The sequence below is a fragment of the Macrotis lagotis genome, chromosome 1, assembly GCF_037893015.1.
Source record: "Macrotis lagotis isolate mMagLag1 chromosome 1, bilby.v1.9.chrom.fasta, whole genome shotgun sequence".
NCBI lineage: Eukaryota > Metazoa > Chordata > Mammalia > Peramelemorphia > Peramelidae > Macrotis > Macrotis lagotis.
The window spans coordinates 742,447,171-742,467,266 of NC_133658.1; the positions used below are offsets into that span (position 1 = coordinate 742,447,171).

At 33.2% G+C, this 20,096-nt stretch overlaps 1 protein-coding gene across 4 annotated transcripts in view; it reads right to left on the minus strand.

The window, feature by feature from the left end:
* RNF17 (ring finger protein 17) overlaps nucleotides 1-20,096 on the minus strand; it is a 109,712-nt gene that overhangs the window by 66,562 nt on the left and 23,054 nt on the right. For 3 of the 4 annotated variants that reach the window (XM_074216257.1, XM_074216258.1, XM_074216256.1), the window contains 3 exons: nucleotides 13,711-14,015; nucleotides 11,129-11,215; nucleotides 9,576-9,734 (listed from right to left, as the gene is read on the minus strand). In XM_074216257.1, the coding sequence (XP_074072358.1) occupies nucleotides 9,576-9,734; nucleotides 11,129-11,215; nucleotides 13,711-14,015 (551 nt within the window). The remainder of the gene's footprint in view (nucleotides 1-9,575; nucleotides 9,735-11,128; nucleotides 11,216-13,710; nucleotides 14,016-20,096) is intronic. The other variant, XM_074216259.1, reaches the window with a different exon arrangement.

The following is a 20,096-nucleotide window of genomic DNA, read 5'->3' on the forward strand; positions in this document are numbered from 1 at the left end:
TACAATCAACTGAAAAGGGGAATTTTGGATGAAGCATTGATTTGAAGGGAAATAAAATTAGATCAGTTTTGGAAATGTCAAATTTGAGATTCAAGTAGAGAGATTTAGCAAGCAGCTAAAACTGGTGTCCAAGAAAAAATATTGTAAACAGATTTAAAGTTCTCATGTACACGATAACTGAATCTATGAATGGTGTAACCAACACCACAAAAATATAGAGAGAAAAGGGTCCAGGAAAAGGGCTAAGTTAGTCATGGCTTATGGTCTAAGTATATTGCCAAATAAAAATAAAAAAAATAAGTATATTGCCAAGTTACTGATTTTCCCAAATACATTTGTTAAATAATGAAATTACTATCAGTTTATCAAAAATCAAATATGTCAATTATATATTTATTACCATCTATTATTCTAGTTTACTTTTTCCTCTTGCAGTAGATATTCTTTATGATACAATAAAAGCTTCAATGCTTCAATGTAAGTCTACTTTCATTAGCTCAACTCTACTCTAGTGTTCCCTTGATATTCTTTCCTATCTGTTTCCTATCAGGAAACATTTTGACTGACTTTATATTAAAATATAAATTAATTTAGGAGCATTGTCATTTTATATTAAAGTGAATTTCCTATCAATATCAAATGCCCACACACTGTAGGGTCAAGTCACAAACACAATAATCCTCTTCCTATTCCCTCATAGCAGATCTTGATGATCCTATAATCTATATTCTCTCTGAGGGAGGGAGGGATGGCTCCTGTTGCTAATATCAACCCTTTTACTTGTGACCTTGGTTCTATTTCTTCTCAATTCCTTTAGAAAAGCTTGACCCTTTTTAACATTTTCTCTCTTCTGTAAGTATTGGACTTTTCTTCTTCTATTGCCCTTCTTGCTATCCAAATATGTACTAGATTTTTGAAAATTTCATATTCAATCTACCATCCCCCATCCTTTCAAGCTGTTTTATATTTCTCCTTTTTTTTCCCCACAGTCCAACATCTAGAAAATGCTTTCTATATTTTGTTGTTACCGATTTCACTTCTCACTCATTTCTCAATACTTGCTCTTTATTTCTTACCACTCAATTGATATTGCTCTCTCCAAAGTTAAGGATCTTGTCATGGCTAAATCCAATGGCCTTTTTCTCAGCCCTCGACCTTCTTAAATTCTCCGACTGTTGACCACCTTCTCAATAGTCAATTCTCCTTGAATTTTTTTGGTTAATTCTGTTCAATTTTGGCTTTCTACCAGACTGGTCAATCATCTCAGCCTCCTTTGCAGGACTGTCAGAGTCATTAGGACTCTTTTTTGGACCCTCTCTAGACTCTCATTAGCTTCAATGGATTCAACTAGCACTCATATTTCTATAAATTCCAAATATATATAGCAAATTCATCCATTCTAGAGTTTCAATCAATCAACAGGAAGGAATTAAGTTCCTACTATGGGCCAGGAACTGTGTGCCAAGGATACAGAAACAAATATAAAACAATTCCTGCCTATAAGCAGTTTACATCCTAATGGGTTTGAGAGCTATTGCTGAGGCAGTAGAATAAAATTCTGACAATTAATTGGATGTATTATGTGAGGTGAAGGAGAATGAAGAGTAGATAAATCCAAGGTTGTAAACCTCAGAGACTCAGAGAAAGGAGTTCTGCTTTGAACACAAAATCAGCATGGAGAGCTCTTGGTATAAGAATTCCACCCACTTAAGGCAAATTGAAACCAGGCTAAGATAGTAACTAAGTCTTAGGGGCTGCTTTGGGAATCACCCAAGTGACTCATCCAGTTTTATACAGTAAGACCAATAAGAAGACTAGATAGCAATCCAGGTCATCTTCCAAATAACCAACAGCCATTTTGCTGCTCTGAATTATCTTTTAAAAATTTCCCAATAGTTTTTTTTCAATTTTATCTTCTTTTTAAAATAAGTTTCTATTTTGAATTTATCTAAATGTTCTTTCATATTTTGTTCTGTATAGTTTTGCTCCTTCCTTTGAATCTGAGGGCAATGTGTCTACAGATAAAATAAAATATATTTAGCCATATCTCAGATTCTATAAACTATTATTTTTGTCACTATTTTAAATATAGTTTCCTGACTCAATAATCATAATTCTGAGTTGTTGCAGCTTTATATTTGTCTATTATTTTATTACTTTGTAGTTTTAAAACGGTTTGTATTTTAAAAGGAAATTTTTGTCTTTTAAAAATTTCTGAAGGATCTTTATGGTCTCCAGAATGTGACTAATATTTGTGAATTTTACATGTACTTGAAAGAATGAATATTTCCTGCTTCTTCCAAAGTATGCCAATTATAATTTATTTTGCTAAGTTTTTGCTCTATAATTTAGTAAATGCTTTTAAGTTTTGATTACCATGATGAAGGACTGATGTTATATTTAATTTCTATTTCCTTTCTTATCCTTTTCTGTTTGCAATAAGCATCAATTAAGATTTGATACATAAATCTTGCTTCTTTTTGTCATGTAATGCCACTGTTTGCCTTTCGGTATTTTCTACTTTTTTAATATTCTAATTTGATATACTACTGCTGCTAACTCCTATTCCTAAAAAACAAAAATACTAACAACCCTGGGTAGTTACAGGATTATATTTTAGATCAATTACTTAATTTTTTAAAATCTAGTTACATTTTTTGACATTACATGTTTCTTTTAAACACTGAATTTTCTTTCATCGATTCTTATAATTTTTATTTTATTTTTGCAAGGCAATGGGGTTAAATGACTTGCCCAAGGCCACACAGCTAGGTAATTAAGTGTCTGAGGTCAGATTTGAACTCATACTCCTGACTCCAGGGCCAGTGTTCTATCTACTGTACCACCCAGCTGCCCCTATTCTTATAATTTTTTAATGTGAAAATTTAGACCCATCACAGCTATTATAATCAGTGTGAATTATTTTCTATTTTCAACTTATTTTTTATATTGTTTTCTAAGTTCATCTTAACTAAAAAAAATTTTGTTTGCTTTTTTTGTGTGTTGCCTATTTTTCTGAGATTTATTTCACGTTTTAGTTAATAGGTGTTTGTCTTTGTAATTGTCAGCCAGTTCCTTTTCTACTCCTCTCCCTGAGTTTGGGGAATTTTGCCCTCATATCCTCATTAAATACTTATCAAGGTCAGTGAAGTACTCCATTATTATGGCCTTATATTAGGTTAATAAACTCAGTATTAGTCATTTCCATTTTCCTTTTTAGTCCAAAAATCATTCTCCTCGACTAAGAAAATAAGAGCCAAGTAACATTTTCTTTGTCATTCTCTAGTCATTAATAACAGTTTACTAATCTCTTATCCTCCTTCCTTGCCATAAAAAAAAACTATACCATTTATCATCTTTATCTGTCCCCAGGAGAACAGTTTTTGAACTTTTTCCATTCCTGTGGCCATAGGATCCTACCTAGTCTTTAAAGTCTTTGAAATTATTTCCTTACCAAGTCTAACACATTAGTCAAGATATTTTTTGCTTTCATTAGCCCTCTATCAAAAAGTCTAGTCACTTCATCCTTATGAGGCTAATAAGAGCCAGAGTAGATCTTCTTGCTTGTTCCTTCAACTTTTAAAGAATGCAAGTATATTACTGATTCAACTCAAGCTTACTGTTTCAGATATAATTATGAGTGTGCATATAACATCAAGTACCTCATCACCACTCTTATGTAGCCTATCAGACTTAAAACTTGTTTCTAAAATCTCTTATTTTCTGGGAATTATTCCTGCTTCTACCTAATGCTTTCCCTCTTCTGGTTCTGACATTTCCTTGTGAATACATTGCTTATTCTAACTCCCCTTTAACCCACAAATCTCTTCTTTTGAATAAGGTGTGTACTTCCAGAGCTCTATTTCAGTTATGATTATTAATCAACCAAATCTCAGTGACATGTACTTAAGAGATCAAATATGCCCAAGATGTATCAACTTTAGGTTCTGGAACAACTATATTGAAAGAATCTTGAGAAGATCCATTTCTTCTGATAAACCAACAAATCTTTCACTTCTCATCAAGTTAACAAACTGACATCTTGGCAATATCAGCAGGAAATTCATTGACCATCACCATTCATTTCTTCTTCCTCTGAACTTTACTAAACAATTCTTCTAAGAGCTTTAATTGGGTCCTCGTGATTGCTAGGCAATCCTATACATCCCTAATCAGTGCACCATTCCTGCTCTTCAAAGAGGTTTTTGTATTCCTCTTCAAACCTCTCATGACTCCCCCTTGCCCAACACTCCCTTAACCATGTCTCATTTAATAGAAAAAAATTGAGGCCAGAATTTGTTGTGGATTCCCTCTTCTACACTCTTTCTTATCTCCTGTCACTCCAGCACACCTTCTGCCACTTTCTCTTCCTTTAGTTGTTTTGTATGATGAAGTGGCCTTATTCCTTACCAAGGCTAATAACTTGTTCAAGAGATCCAATTTGATCCCATCTCTTCTAACTTCTGTCATTACCACTTTTTCACTTATTTTCAATGTTTCTGCTCTCTCATTTCTTATTGCCTACAAACATGCCCATGTCTTCCTACCTAGAAAAAAAAATCTTCACTTGATCTTTCTATCCCTGCTTTGATCCTATTTCTCTTCTGTCATTTGTAGCTAAATTTCTTGAAAAGATCAAGTGCAATCAGCACTTTTATTTTCTCTCCCCTCATTCTCAACTCCTTATAATCCAGCTTTTGCCCTTATCACTCTATTAAAACTGCTCTCTCTAAAGTTCCTAATGATTTCCAAATGGTCAAATCCAATGACCCTCAATCCTCATTCTTGACACACCTGATTACTCTTTCTTCCTAGATATATTTTTCAGGACACCATTCTCCCCTCATTTTCCTCCTATCAATCTGACTATCTCTCTGTCATCTCCTTTGCTAGGTTCTCCTTTAGATCATGTCTTCTTAACTATGGGTGTTCCTAAGTATCTGTCCTGGGTCTGCTTCTCTCCATATATTTCACTTGGAGATTGTCATCAGTTCCCATGAGTTTAATTACCATTTCAATGATGACAATTCTCAAATCTACCTTTCCTGTCCCCAAATTTTGCTGACCTCTCATCGTTTGGCTTTTCAAACATCCTGAACTAGCAGGCTGTCCAATAGACATCTAAAATTCAATATATGTAAAACAAAACTTTCTTTCCACCTACACTGTCCCAACTGTTTTCTTTCCTATTACTACGGAAGTTAACACCATCTTTTCAGTATACCATCTTTCTTGTCCTTCAAAAATGCAATCTAAGAGTCATCCTGGATTCTTCATTATTTCTCACTGCCCCTACCCCTCATATCCAAGCTGTTCTAACTTGTCAGTTTTACTTACATAATATTTCTCTAATGCACCCTTTTTCTCCTGACATTGCCATTAATTCTCTAGTATAGGCCCTCATCACTTCAAGTCTCAACCAGAACAACATTCTCATGGTGAGTCTGTCTTGATTCAAATCTCTCTCCCCTCTTTTTTTTTAAGGTTTTTGTAAGGCAAATGGGGTTAAGTGGCTTGCCCAAGGCCACACAGCTAGGGAATTATTAAGTGTCTGAGGCAGGATTTGAACTCAAGTAACTCCTGACTCCAGGGCCAGCGCTCTATCCACTACGCCACCTAGCCGCCCCTATTCTAGTATTTTTTGCTATTTGTTCTACTAGGAAAATATTGTAGTGAACTGCTTCTGGGAGCTTAATATTTTCAACTTCAACTTACTGGGACTTTGCCAACTGTAGGAGCAGCTCCACTCTCCTCAGGTTTTTTCAGCTTGATTCTTTCTCCATTTTCTTCTCTTAGGTTCACTTTCTCTCTGCTATTCTTTCTCCTTCCATCTTTCCAAATATTCCCTCCCTAAATTAAATCTCTAATTTTCATTGTACTGCAAAAGTATTTCAGATCATCTTCAAGATTCCTTTCTTCAGCTCATATTTCTTTTGTTTCTTTCCCCCACAACTTTTCACCAGAAGATCTATATTCTAGGTCCAACTTAGCCCTAATTAGATGCATGACCTGCAGAAAACTTGTATATTTTATTTTGCTTTTGCAACTGTAAAATTAAGGGTTTAGCCTAGATCTTACCTAAAGCTCTAATCCCATATAGTCAAAAGCAGTCCTTATGGGGACATTTTTATCTCCAAATGCTTACCATTAATAAAAGAAATCAGATCAATTAATCAGAAGGACAATTTAAAAAACTAGTAAAAGAACAAATAAAAAAAGTTCCTATTTAGCACCAAAACAGAAATTCTTAAAATAAAATTAAAGATTATTAAAATTAAAAACTCCCAAAGTAATGAATTAATAAATAAAACTGAGTAGTTTTATTAAAAATAGAATAAAAAAGAGAAATCTCTAATTCTATTTCAATAAAAGAAAAAATATTGTTAATATCAAAAGTTTGAAGAATGAATGTACCACCAATGAAGATGAAATTAAAGCATTTATGGAGCTATTCTGACAAATTATATGCTAATACAACTGACAACTACATGAATATTTCCTAAAATATGAATTGCCTTAGATTAAAAAGAAAAAGAACAAACTTCTTAGAAAAAGTTGAGAAAACCAAAAATTAGTACCCCACCAAAAAACTCAGATAAGATGAATTTACAAGTAAATTCTACCAAACACTTAAAAGAACAATTAATTCCATGAATATATAAACTATTTGAAAAACTTAGTCTTACACAAGATTCCTTCTCTGATACAAATATGGTTTTAATAATTAAACCAGAGAGTCAAAACAAAAAAAAATATATAAGCCAATTCCCCTAATGAATGTTAATACAAAAATTACAGCAATATATTACAAGATCAAACATTGAGTCAGGATTTATACTAGGAATGAAAGGCTATTTCAATAATAGGAAAATGATATGCCAGTATGACCATATCAAAAACAAAAAAACCCCACAAATCATAAATCAATAGATATAGGGAAAGCTTATGACAAAATTCAAGCCCCATTCCTATGAAAAATACTGGGAAATAGAAGAAGATACAAAAATATACATTTTCTTAAAATGATAAGTAGTATCTAAAACCATGAACAAGAATTACCTGTAATGGAGATATGCTAAACTTTTCTAATTAAATCAGCTATAAAGCAAAGAGTCTATTACCATCATTATTATTCAATACTGTTCTACATAGCAGAAAGATAAGAAAAATAAGCTGAAGTAAGAACAGGCAATAGTAAAACAGAACTACCACTTTTTCTGCAAATGATATGATGGTCTACTTAGAGAAATGAGAGAATTAAACTAAAAATCTAGTTGTAATAATTAACTTCAGTGAAGTTGCAAGATATAAAAATAAATACACATAAATCATCAAAAATTCTGTATTCTACCAGAGGAACAATCAGGAAAAGATAAAAAAAGAGAAAGTTCATTTAAAATAACTGCAGACAAAATAAAATACTTGGGAGTCTACCTGCCAAGACAAACCCAAGGACTTATATATGAACACAATTACAAAAACTTTTCATACAAATACAGGCAAATCTAAACAGTTGTAGGAATGTTAATTGCTCATAGTAGACTAAGACAATATTACTAAAAATTACAATTCTATCTAAATGATTTATTCAATATCATACAGATAAAACTACCAAAGAATCATTTTTATAAAACAAGAATAATAAAATTCTTCTGGAAGAATAAAAGTTTGAAAAAAATCAAGGAAATTGAAGACACAAATGTTAAGTAAAGCAATCTAGTGGTAACAAATTTCAAATTATACTATAAAGTGATAGTCATCAAAACAATCTATCTGGTACTAAGAAACAGTAGTAGATGAGAAGAAAGATTAGGTAGGAAATATACAAAAATAAACACAATAACTGAGTGTTTGACAAATCTAAAGCTCCTAGCTATTAAGGCAAAAACTCACTGGTTCACAAAAACACTGCTTGGAAAATCAGAAAGCAATCTAGGCACAGTCTAACATCTCATACTGTATACCAAGGTAAGGTTAAAGTGGATACATGACTTAGAAATAAAAAAGAATGTCATTAACAAATTAGGGAGTGGGGAAAAATCTTCCTGTCACATCTATGGTTAAGGAAGATTTATGACCAAACAAGACACAGAAGGTCATAGGAGGTAAAATAAATAATTCAGATTCCATAAAATTAAAAAAGTTCTAACACAAACAAAACCTATGCAGCCAAAATTGGAAGAGAAACAGAGAAGATTTTTCTATAGCAAATTTCTGATAAAGACTTCAATTCTCAACTATTTAGGGAACTGAACTAAATTTATAAAAATAATAGTAATCCCCCAATTAAGTCAAAAGATATAAAAAGCGTTTTAAAGAAAAAAGCCAAAGCTATCAATAATCATATAGAAAAAAGGCTCTAAGTGACTAATTAGAGAAACGCAAATTAAAACAGCCTATACCTATCAAATTGGCTAACATGATAGATAACATAAAGGACAAATGCTAGAAGGAATCTGGAAAAATATGAACACTTAAAGCACTGTTGGTGGTTGGCACTCTGGAGAACAATTTGGATCTATATTTAAAGAAGTAGGTCTGTATTCCAAAGAGATCAAAGAAAAAGAAAAAGGACTTAATATGTACAAAAAACATTCATAGTAATTCTTTTTATGGTTCCAAAGAATTAGAAACTAAGGGGATGCCCATCAACTGGGGAATGGCTGAATATATTATTGTGTAAGATTGTGATGGAATACTACTGTGTTCTAAGAAATGACAAGCAGGATGGTTTCAGGAAAATCTGGGAAGACTTACATGTACTCATGCAAAGCAAAGTGATCAGAACCAGAAAATTATACATCATTACAGCAATATTATAAAAATGACAATTCCAAAGGACTCATGATGAAAATTGTTATCCATTGCCAGAGAAAGAACTGATGAACTCTGCATTTCTGGGGAAATATGACTAATATGGAAATGTTTTGTATGATTTCACATGTAATAGGTAACACATTGCTTGCCTTTTGCATGGATTGGTGGAGCGGCTGTAAATAAACTGGAACTGAAAAAGGAAACATTAAAATGTTTCAGCAAAACACCCTCCCCCATAAAGTTCTGTTCTTGCTCTAAAAATTATGCTCAATGTAATCCTAGTTGATACATTTAAAATTAAGGAGCCATAGTTAGTCAACAATTTTATTTGAAAAATACCTATGAGTAATCCATAAAACATGCCACAGTAAAACTGCTGTATAAGCAAAGGGACAATAAATTTACTCTTTTCCTTTGGAAATATTCCTTAGTCATATTATAAAAATATTTCCTTCACCATAGGAAGTTGAATGTTTTATATTCCCCTTGATCATTTAATAATTTTTCAGTCATTTGTGATTTGAAAAGTTTACAAGTACATAGGTTGTATTTATTAATTTAATTTAAAGATTTAAGTTCATTAAACCACTTATATGAATATAACAAAGTAACATTTATGAGACTACTATATCCTTCCTATTGTTCAAGAGCAAATGACTACATTTAGAGATGCCTTTACCTGTTGAGTCAACATTACTACATTGAAGTATCCTTGACAGAAAAAAAACTAACATTTTTGAATGATGTTTCTTAATTACCTAGCTCCAAAATATCTGAAGGACTGAGGTATAGACTCTTGTTGCAAAAATGATTCAACTTCTTTTCCAATATTGTTGCACTTTTTCTTTGTGAATACTTCCGAATATAAAAGTGGCAAGGATGTATTACATGGCTCACAAAAACTAGTTCTAGAGAACCTGCAGAAGAGAGTCATCACACAAACTAAATGAATAAGATATAAGTTGGGTTCGAATTAATGACCCTTATAAGGAATAATTTGCAATGATATTTTTCTAGAGAAATCAATTTTCCAATCTCTACAACACTAAGACTTCCTAAAAAGATGTTCACAGTAGAAAAAGATTCTAGTCACAACACATGGAACATTTAAAATAATATATTCTTCAACCCTCTGATAATATGGTCTGTTCACAATTTACCAATGGCCATCGTCCCCAAAGTTCATTCTTAAGTCAACTGTCTGGAAGTTAGTACACATTTTCCTTTTAAAATAAGGTTGGGAAGTGGTGGTGTTGGGTGTTCCACATTACAACTAACCAAGTCTAGTCAACCTGGAAATAAACAGTAGAAAACAATACTTCTCTAATACTGATAATTTAACAAAATGGAAAGATAGTATTCAAACAAAACATGACTTTTATTTTCTTATGCTGACCCTTGATGAATTGCAGGCTTAAACAGAGGAGAAAAAGGCAGAGGATTGGATTGAGTAATTTGAGGGAATTTCTAGAACTTTCAAGAATTTTATAAGTTGATAAGATTGATTCTAATCAATTTCACTTCAATGCTTAAGATTTAGCCTTTTATTATCATTACTGGTATACAGCTAACATTATTCATAGTGTGTGTGTGTGTGTGTGTGTGTGTGTGTGTGTGTGTGTGTTTTGTCTTTCATTTTTAAAGACCACAACATCAGGGAGGTGACAGGACAAGGTGCCAGGACAAGCACGTGAATTGGATTTGAGTGAGGGAGGGCTGCGCTGAGTCACCAGTCCCATTTTCTCCTCCAGAGCCATCTGGGTCCAGTGGCCAGATATGAATCAGGAGATGGTCCTGGATGTGAGGAAATAAGGGTTAAGTGATTTGCCCAAGGTCACACAAGCTAGTAAGAGTGAAGTGTCTGAGGCTGGATTCAAACTCCAACCCTCCTAAATTCAAGGCCAGTGCTCTATCCACTGTGCCTACCCTAGCTGTCATCTGTAACTTTTATGGAGCTTTTGGGAAGGGTTAAGGGGATTGGACAAAGGCTGAAATTGAACTAAGGTGCAGATATTTGCTCAGCATAGCCCTTTGCAGTTCAAAACTTCTGCTCAAGAGATCTGCCAGTTTTAACCTCCCTACTGGGCTTGCACTGAGTGTCATCATATCTGACTGCTTATACTTTACAAGTAGGAAGAATCAGAAAGACTTTCATTTTTAAAAAATGGCTTTATAGAGTTCAGAACTTAAATGGCTAAGTTTTAGCTACAAAGGAGATTTATCTTATTTCTGAAAAACGCTAGATAAATGAATTGTCAAAATATATACTGCAAATCAACAAAGTCAAATATATGTAGTTATTGAAATTTACCTGCTTTGAGTCCACAAGGTACCGACTTTTTCTGCAAAGGCTTTTTTTGATGTCTAGGAGCCTCCATAATATGCTCTATGAAGTATGCTTCACCAAAATAAGAAATGTAATTTTATTAATCTTGTTAATAATGACAATAGCAGACTATATTAAAAATTGTACCTGAAATGTCAAGATACCTTGCATCAGAAAATGGAAGCATGATGGAGGCTCCCAACTTGCCATAAATTCTTAACATATTGATTGTAATGACTGTAAGAGTTATCACCTAGTTTCTCTTTCTTCTATGTCATTTTGAAATCACCATCCAGCAAGTATTTATTAAGTACCTACTATATGCCAGGAACTGTAGTAGGCACTGAGGATACAAGTACAATGAATGACACAATTGCTCTTTGGAAGGAACTTGGAATATGTACACAAATAGAAAATATAAAGAAAATAAATACAAATAAAGTACAATGTAATTTGAGAGAAATGGGATTAGTAGTTAGGGTGATCAGAAAGTATTTCATATAAAAAATGGTGCTTGAATTAGGTCTGGAAGGAATAATGGGCTTCTCTGAAATTAAAGCGGGGGGAGATTCCAGGGATTGGGGACAGCTAGTGCAAAGCTATAGAAATGAGACTGGAAAGTCAAATTGCGAGGAAGAGAGAGAAGGCCAATTTGGCAGGTATATAAAGTGAAAGAAAAGTAATAATAATTGATAAGGATAGAAAGGTGTAGTGGCTGCATTGTGAGAAACTTCAAAGACTAAACAGAAAAGTTTAAATTTGGTGCTTGAGGCAATAGGAATCCAATGAATTGGGAAGGGAAGGGGATTTCACATGATCAGACATGCATTATGCAGCAGTGGGGATGATGGTTTGGAATGGGGAGGAATTTGAAGCATCAGCAATAAAAATAAATCATAAAGACCTAAAACTAAAGCTACAGCTCTATGTACAAAAAGCAAAGGTTAGGTGTGAGATGTCACAAAGGTAGAAAAAGCAAGATTTTATAACTGACTGGATATGTGAGGTAAGGTATAGTGAAGAGTCTGGGATAATACTAAAATTACAAATTTGAGGAAAAAAGGTTAAGTTTAGCTTTCCTCAGGCTGAATTTCAGAGATTTGCATGAGATCTGGTTTTAAAAAAAATTTAATAGGCAATTGGTGATGAGGAACTGAAACTTACAGAAGAGAATGGGTTTAGATATACAGATCTGTAAGTCATTTGAATAGTGATATTAGCTAAATCCATGGAAGCTTTAAAAGACTCATTTCTTTTTTGGGGGGGGGAGTTGCAAGGCAATGGGATTAAGTGACTTGCCCAAGGTCACACAACTAAGTAAGTATTAAGTGTCTGAGGCTGTATTTGAACTTAGGTCTTCCTGACTCCAGGGCCAGTACTTTATCCAATACACCAACTAAAAAAAACTAAAGACTCAAAACATAACAAAAAAATCATTCTTGAAAACTATCTTTGCATGTGGTTGGAAAAATAAATTAATAATTTTTAAAAAATCCATGGAAGCTGATGAAATTATTGTGATAGCATAGAGAAAGAAAAAGATTTAGAATATGAACTTGGGAGCACAACCACAATTAGGACTGCAAATCAGACTACAGTGGTAAGACAAGTAGGAGAAGCACCAGGAAAGAGCATTGTCACAAAAACTCAGATGAGAGAATATCAAGGAAATAACCTTCTATCAAATACATCAGGGAGATCAAGAAATAGGAAGATTGAGAAAAGACTATCAGATTAGGCAACTAAGTAGTTGCCTACTAACTTGGAAGAGAGCAATTTCAGTTTAATAGTGAGGTTGGAAATAAGACATCAAAAGGGATATGCAGTGAATAAGAAAGTGGAGGTCTGATGTTTAAATAGCTTGTCAAGGAGTTTGGTCAAGAAGGGGAAGAGAAATTAGGACAAAAATTTGAGGGGGTAACAGGGTCTAGTGAAGTAATTTTAATATTAGGGGAGAGCTAGGCCTGTTTGAAGGCAAGAAATAAGAAATCAGTATGTAGGTCTAAGAAAAGGGAAAAAAAGAAAGAAAAATTGATGATGTTCACCAAAAGCAACCCTGCTGTTGGCACTACACATAAGATTGAATATTTTATCATAATTTGATTGTTTAATTGTACAGCATTTTATTCTTAAAACCTTTTTATGTTTTGTGAATTAAGTTTTATATAGTCATTGGTAATTTATAAAAGTCTTCATATCAGAAGAATTTAACTCAAGTAATTTTTTATAAGGATCTGTATTTGAGATGTCACTTAAGAAATAAGACTGATTGCAGAAAATAATACACAAAAACCAGTACCATTTTAGTCCTATCTAGTTTGGTACATCTAAGATAAATGGAATGAATTTTCAAATGCTTTAAACCAATCACATTTCAGGGACAGGGAAGAAAGAAACCAGAGGAGAAGATGGACACAACAGGGTTGAGATCATAGAGGTTGATATTAATCTTGAGATCCACAATGACAGTAAGAAGTCCGTGGATTAAGAAAGATATCTGGATGGAAGCTCATTCCTCCCCTCACAAAGTTTTTTTTATTCAGATGAATTAATTTTTCATAACTTACTTTCTTGATCTTCTTCAATAATTTCTTCTATGATCACATCAGGGCTAGATCCCATTTGTGGTAAAACAGCAACAGTTTTAGGAGAGGACACAGACATTCTCTCTTCTTGGTGCTGGACACTCTTTGCTTCTAAATGTGCATCACCAGCTTCATGCTGCATGAGGGGCTGTGCCTCCTCAACTGTTGCAGCAGTTTCAAACTTAATCTTTTCTACAGACAAGTATGAATCACAATTTGAAGATTCCTTTTTGTTAATATGCTTATGAACATTCTGTCCAATGCCTTCATTGTCTTCAGAATGAAATCTGTTTGGAAAGATTTTAGAGAATGTTCAGGTTAATGAATTTTTAATGTCATTTATTCATATTCATCTGATGTGGCCATGATTTCCTTTTCATACGGTAAATTTAATATTCAGATAGCTTGAAGAGAACACTCCAGGCCCATCAAGAAGTACATCAAATACAAGAAATACTTTGGACAAAATAAATTTTTAAAAACATATCTTCAACTAGACTGAAGAAAGGTGAAGATTATCAAAAAATCCACGTAGATTCAGTTTAATCAAAACAAATATATACACTCTCAGATATAGCAATTGGTCATTTTTTGGTGTGCAGCAGAAGGGGAATACTTGTAGGTATTCAGACAATAAACAAGAAGCCAGCTTGGAAATAAAAAACTGTCAAGTATACTCCAAGAAGATCAAATAAAGGTCTCTGACAACTTATAACTATATTATATATATATATATATATATATATATAATATAGTTATATAAAAAGTATATTACAGTCAGAGAGGAGATATCCCTACTAATTAAGGCTAACAACATCTGTATTTGCCATCCTGGATCCCATTCCCATTTGTTTCCTACAGGTACTTGCTATAGCAATTATCTTATTACTTTTTCATTGTTCAATCTTTACTCACCCAACTCTGCGGCTCCAATTGGGCTTTTCTTGGCAAAGGTATTGGAGTGATTTGCTATTTCCTCCTCCAGCTCATTTTATAAATGAGGAAACTGAAGCAAACAGGGTTGGGTGACTTGCCCAGAATCACACTGCTAACAAAGAGTCTGAGGCTAGATCTGAACTCAAGAAGAGTCTAACTCCCACTTTAATTACTATACCACCTACCTCTATTACCTTTTAGGAATCTTCAGTTTCTCCTTTACAGGAATTCTTTCTGACAACTAAAAAAAGATAATTCTCTCAACTTGTCATCATTATTTATTTCTTGGGAGTTATCCATAACAATGTGGAAATTTATTTTGCTTATCTGTATGCATTTGTTAACACTTTGTTTTGTTTTTCTTTTTATTGGTATACAGGAATTGGGGGGGGGGGGGAAGAACAAAGTTGTCCACATCAGATTTTCAACTTTTTCCTGATCTCAAGCAAGAGATCTAACTAAAGCTGTCTACTGTATCAAACTGTTTTCTCAAAGCTTAATGATTTAATTGCCAAATCAAATAACTTTTCAGTAGAATTTTTCCTTTATTTCACTACAAACTCTGACAGCTGACAATACTATCCTACTGAATACCTTCTTTTTTATAGTTTAGGGGGATACAAGACTCTCTAAAGAACCTCTTTCCCCATAGTGGATAAAGCACTGGCCCTGGAGTCAGGAGTACCTGGGTTCAAATCCGGTCTCAGACACTTAATAATTACCTAGCTGTGTGGCCTTGGGCAAGCCACTTAACCCCATTTGCCTTGCAAAAAAAAAAAAAACCCCAAACCTAAAAAAAAAAAAGAACCTCTTTCCCCTTTCTAAATAATCCTTCAACTGTTGGAAACATCATCTTTCTGTCCCCAAGGGTCTACCCTGGGTCTTGTTTCTCTGTATCCCTTTTACCTCAACAATGTTACTATCATGACTTCAGCCATCTCTCTGTAGAACACCTCAATTTTTTTCTAGTACTCCTCTTTTCCAAAGGTACAGACTGATATTTCCATTTGCCTACAAGGCACTTTTACTTAAATGTCCCATCAACCTGAATTATGTCTAAAACCAAGTTCATTATCTTTCCTCAAATATGCCCTTCATTCTGACTTCATTATTCTAAGGTAATACATTTAAACATCATTCCTGATTCCTTCACTTTCTGCTTCCTCCATATCCTTGCTATAGCAAGTATCATCCCCTTAGGATTTCTCCATTTCATCATATACTTTGGCAATCTTTGGGTTGCTTTGATATCCACTCTTTTTTACAAAGTCCTGTCAATTGTATCCCTTTTCCTTACTTTTATCACCCTAATATAATCCCTCAGGATCATTTGCTTAGACTCTTGCAGTGGTTTTTAGATTGGGCTCCTCTTCCTCCTCACTCCAATCCAGTGCTCAAATAAATGACAACATATCTCTTATGCAGAAATCTAATCATGAATTCTGATTTAAAAAAAATAATTATATACTGCTTAGAGTCAATCTATCAGTAACTCCTTAAGTTCAAACTTTTATGCTACTGGAGTTTTTCAGTCCTAAACTCACATAATTCCCCTTCATAATTCTTTGCTATAACTTAAGGAGGTCTAATATTCACTCCCAAACAATCCTATGTTCTCTTGTACCTATGCTTTTGTTCAAGTTAATTTATGATTAATTTCATTTCCCCTTTCTCTTTTGAATTCCTATCCAAACTTAAAAGTACCATTTACCCATTCTCTAGATCAAAGTTATTAAACTAGAAGAACCACAAGTTTAGAAAGCCACAAATATTTATTGAATTAAACTTTAATTAAATTTTATTTCCCAATTACATTTTAATCTGGTTTAGGCAGGCCTCCAAAGTTGAGAGCCCTAGATGATGACCTTTCTCCTAAGTTTTGAAACCTCACATAACACTGCTTTCCACCAAATTCATTTATAATGTAAAATAATATGATTTTTTTGATCAGTTAACACCTACTTATCTACCTTGAGTCTATATAACTGGGTTATCTTTGGTATCCAATTATATACCAAGTCCTATCAATTGCTCCTTTTCATACTGTAATTACTCTAAATATAGGCCCTCAGGCTCATTTTCTTAAGACACTTACAAAAAGCCTCTAGAAGAGAGAGGCTATGTCATCAAATTTTATCTCATTCAACATCTCAATCTAGACAAACCAGACTTGTTGAATTAGACTGATATGTCTAGAGGTCAAAGAACTATAGTCAAATCTATAATAACCCAGGAGGAAACTAAGAATTTTTCTTAAACGTTATAGATTCTTCTGTTTCTGGAAAAACCCTGGCTTACTTCTTCATGTCAAGTATTTAAGGGTAAAGTTATATAGGAAAATATTAATAGAAATATTAAAAGAAATAATTAATAGAAAAAATAAATTAAAATCAAGAGACCTAGGTAGGGGAGCAGCTAGGTGGCACAGTACATAGAGCACTGGCCCTTAAATCAGGAGGACCTGAATACAAATTCAGCCTCACACTTAACTGTGTGACCTTGGGTAACCCCATTGCCTTGAAAAAAATAAAAGGAAAAATAGACCTGGGCAATTCACCTAATGGTAAATTTACCTAATGGTAACTTGCCAAATAATCTTGTACTAATCACAATTTCTCTTAAATTTCATTTTTCTTTCCAGTAAAATAGTCTTTAAATTATTTTCAGAATGTAAGGTTCTTTGATTTTAAATAAAAAGTGTTTAATCATATTTATTAATCATTTTAATGAATTATTTAAACAATTTTAATTTAATTAGTCATATTAATCAATAAGAGAAATTTAAATAGAACTATTGGGGAATACACAGGAAAAACTTCAAGCTGGAGGTATTATTGTTAAAACAGTTAAACTTCAAAGGATGGCAGAACACTATTTTGCAACTCATCAGGATTTACATTTTCTCTATTCATTTACATTTTAAAATGAGAAGCAGAAATTTTTCTAAAAGTAGCTGCTTTCATATTAAAATTAAATTAGGTCATAGAGCAATATCTCACACTGTATACCAAAATAAGATGGAAAGAGGTACATAATTTAAACATAAAGAGACAGCATAAGCAAAATAAAGAAATTTACACATCATATTTATGGTTTAAGGAAGAATTTAGGAATAAGAAAGACAGAGGATCACAGGAAGTAAAATGGTTAATTTTATGAAATTTAAAAAGTTTTTTAAAGTACAAGTTACATGTAATTAGAAAGGTTTATACAACTAAAATGGAGGGAAAGCAAGAGAGGAAAAAAAGTTGATAGCAATTTTTTTCTGTAAAGATAGCATTTCACCAATATACAGAGAATTGAACCAAATTTATAAAAATAAGAGGCATTCTCCAATTGATAAAACTGTCAAAGGATACAAAGAGACAGTTTTCAGAAGAAGAAATCAAAGCTATCAGTAGTCCCATGGAAAAGTGCTCTAATTCACTAATAGAGAATTACAAATTAAAGCATCTCTGAGTTGCTACTTCACACTTACCACACTGGCTAACAAGACAGAAAAGGAAAATAATAATTCTGGAGAAGATGTGGAAAAATAGGGCTGCTAATGTGGAAATGTGAACTTGTTCAACCATTTTGGAGAACAGTTTGGACCTACATCAAAGAGCTATCTTTGATGAAGCAATACCACTACTTAATGTGTATCTCAAAGAGATTAAAGGGGAAAAAACTTTTATATTTTCCTTTTATGTACTGAAATATATAGAAAGCTCTTTTTGTGGGGGCAAAGAATTGGAAATGAGGGGATAGCTATAAATTGGGGAATGGCTGAACACATTGTAGCAACGACTTATGAAATATTGTTGTGCTATAAGAAACAGGAGTGGGGGGGGGGGAAAGAGTGAAAAACCTGGGTAGACTTATATGAACTGAGGCAAAGTTAAGTGAGCAGAACCAAGAGAACACTACATAAAGTAACAGCAATACTGTGGTGGTGCTCAGCGATGAAAGACTTAGCTACTCTTTACCAAGCCAATGATCCAAGACAATTCAATAGGACTCACAATAAAAAAATGCTATCTAAATCCAGAAAAAAATAATTGATGAATTGAGTGCAGATTGAAGCCTACTTTTTCTTGCACTTTTTTTGCAATACGGCTAATATGAAAATATGTCTTGCATGACTTCACTTATATAATTGATACAATATTGCTTGCCATCTCAGTGGGTGAAGGGCTGAAAGAGAAATTACAACTCAAAATTTTAAAAGAATTTATATCATAAGTATACATGTTTTTAAAATCAGTAACTAAGAAAACTACATTGCTCTTTAAAAATTCAGTAATGTATCCATTAAATAAGATGATAAATACTGAATTATCTTTGTTTTTTCCTCATTGTCCATTTTAAGTGTTCATTTACAAATGTAGAGTTAACTTTATAGCTGGGCTGTGGGTATTGCAATTTTAGGAAACCCGGTTTCTTTTATCTGCCCTTAAATTTTCAAGCCTACACTGACACTACCTGTTCCTTTATAATCTAAAATTCCATTATTGGTGGATTCTTCATTTTCCAAGGCCTTGTGGTATTTACATGTGAGATAAGAAGTAGAAGTCATGATTACCATGTGAAATTATATAGCTCATATATTCCAACCTTCCACTTTCTCTGGTGGTATTTGCATTCCATAATATTTTACAAAGGATCTCTGAGGCTGTAAATTAAAAACATTAACAAAACTTACTGCATTTTTAAATTTTTTAAAATTTAACTTCCAATATTCTATATATTATGTTGGAAGCATATTTATTGGTAAAGACAGACAAGACTCACAAAGGGGAAAGGAATTAAATGACACAACAATAATTTATGAATCAAATCTGGTGGTTTTCTTGAAAGAGAAAGTGAAGGGGCAGCTAGGTGGTGCGATGTATAGAGCCCTGGATTCAGGAGGACCTGAGTTCAAATCTGGTCTCAGACACATAATTATTTAGCTGTGTGACCTTGGGCAAGTTACTTAACCCTACTGACTGCCTTCCAAAAATTTAAAAAAAAATAAAGTGGTTGTATTCTGGCACAGAGCCTTTACACATAAGTGCTTAATAAATGCTTTCTGATTGGTTGCTGATTGAATTATCCAATTTTTATCTTTAATCCTAAAATCATATTCCCAGACTTTCTTCAGTCTAAAAAAAATGCAAAATTAAACACTACCAAAATAGTTAATTTTCTATAAATTCTCAAGATTACCTGATTCAGGTCACAATGTATTCTTAGGGAAGGTGCCATTTTCAATTTATTTAATTCCTGCTGTGTGCTCTATGCTATGCTTTAAAATTATATCTCATGGGGCAGCTAGGTGGCACAGTGGCCTTGGAGTCAGGAATACCTGAGTACAAATCCAGCTTTAGACACTTAATACTTACTTAGCTGTGTGACCTTGGGCAAGTCACTTAACCCTTCTACCTTGCAAAAACAAAACCAAAAACCAA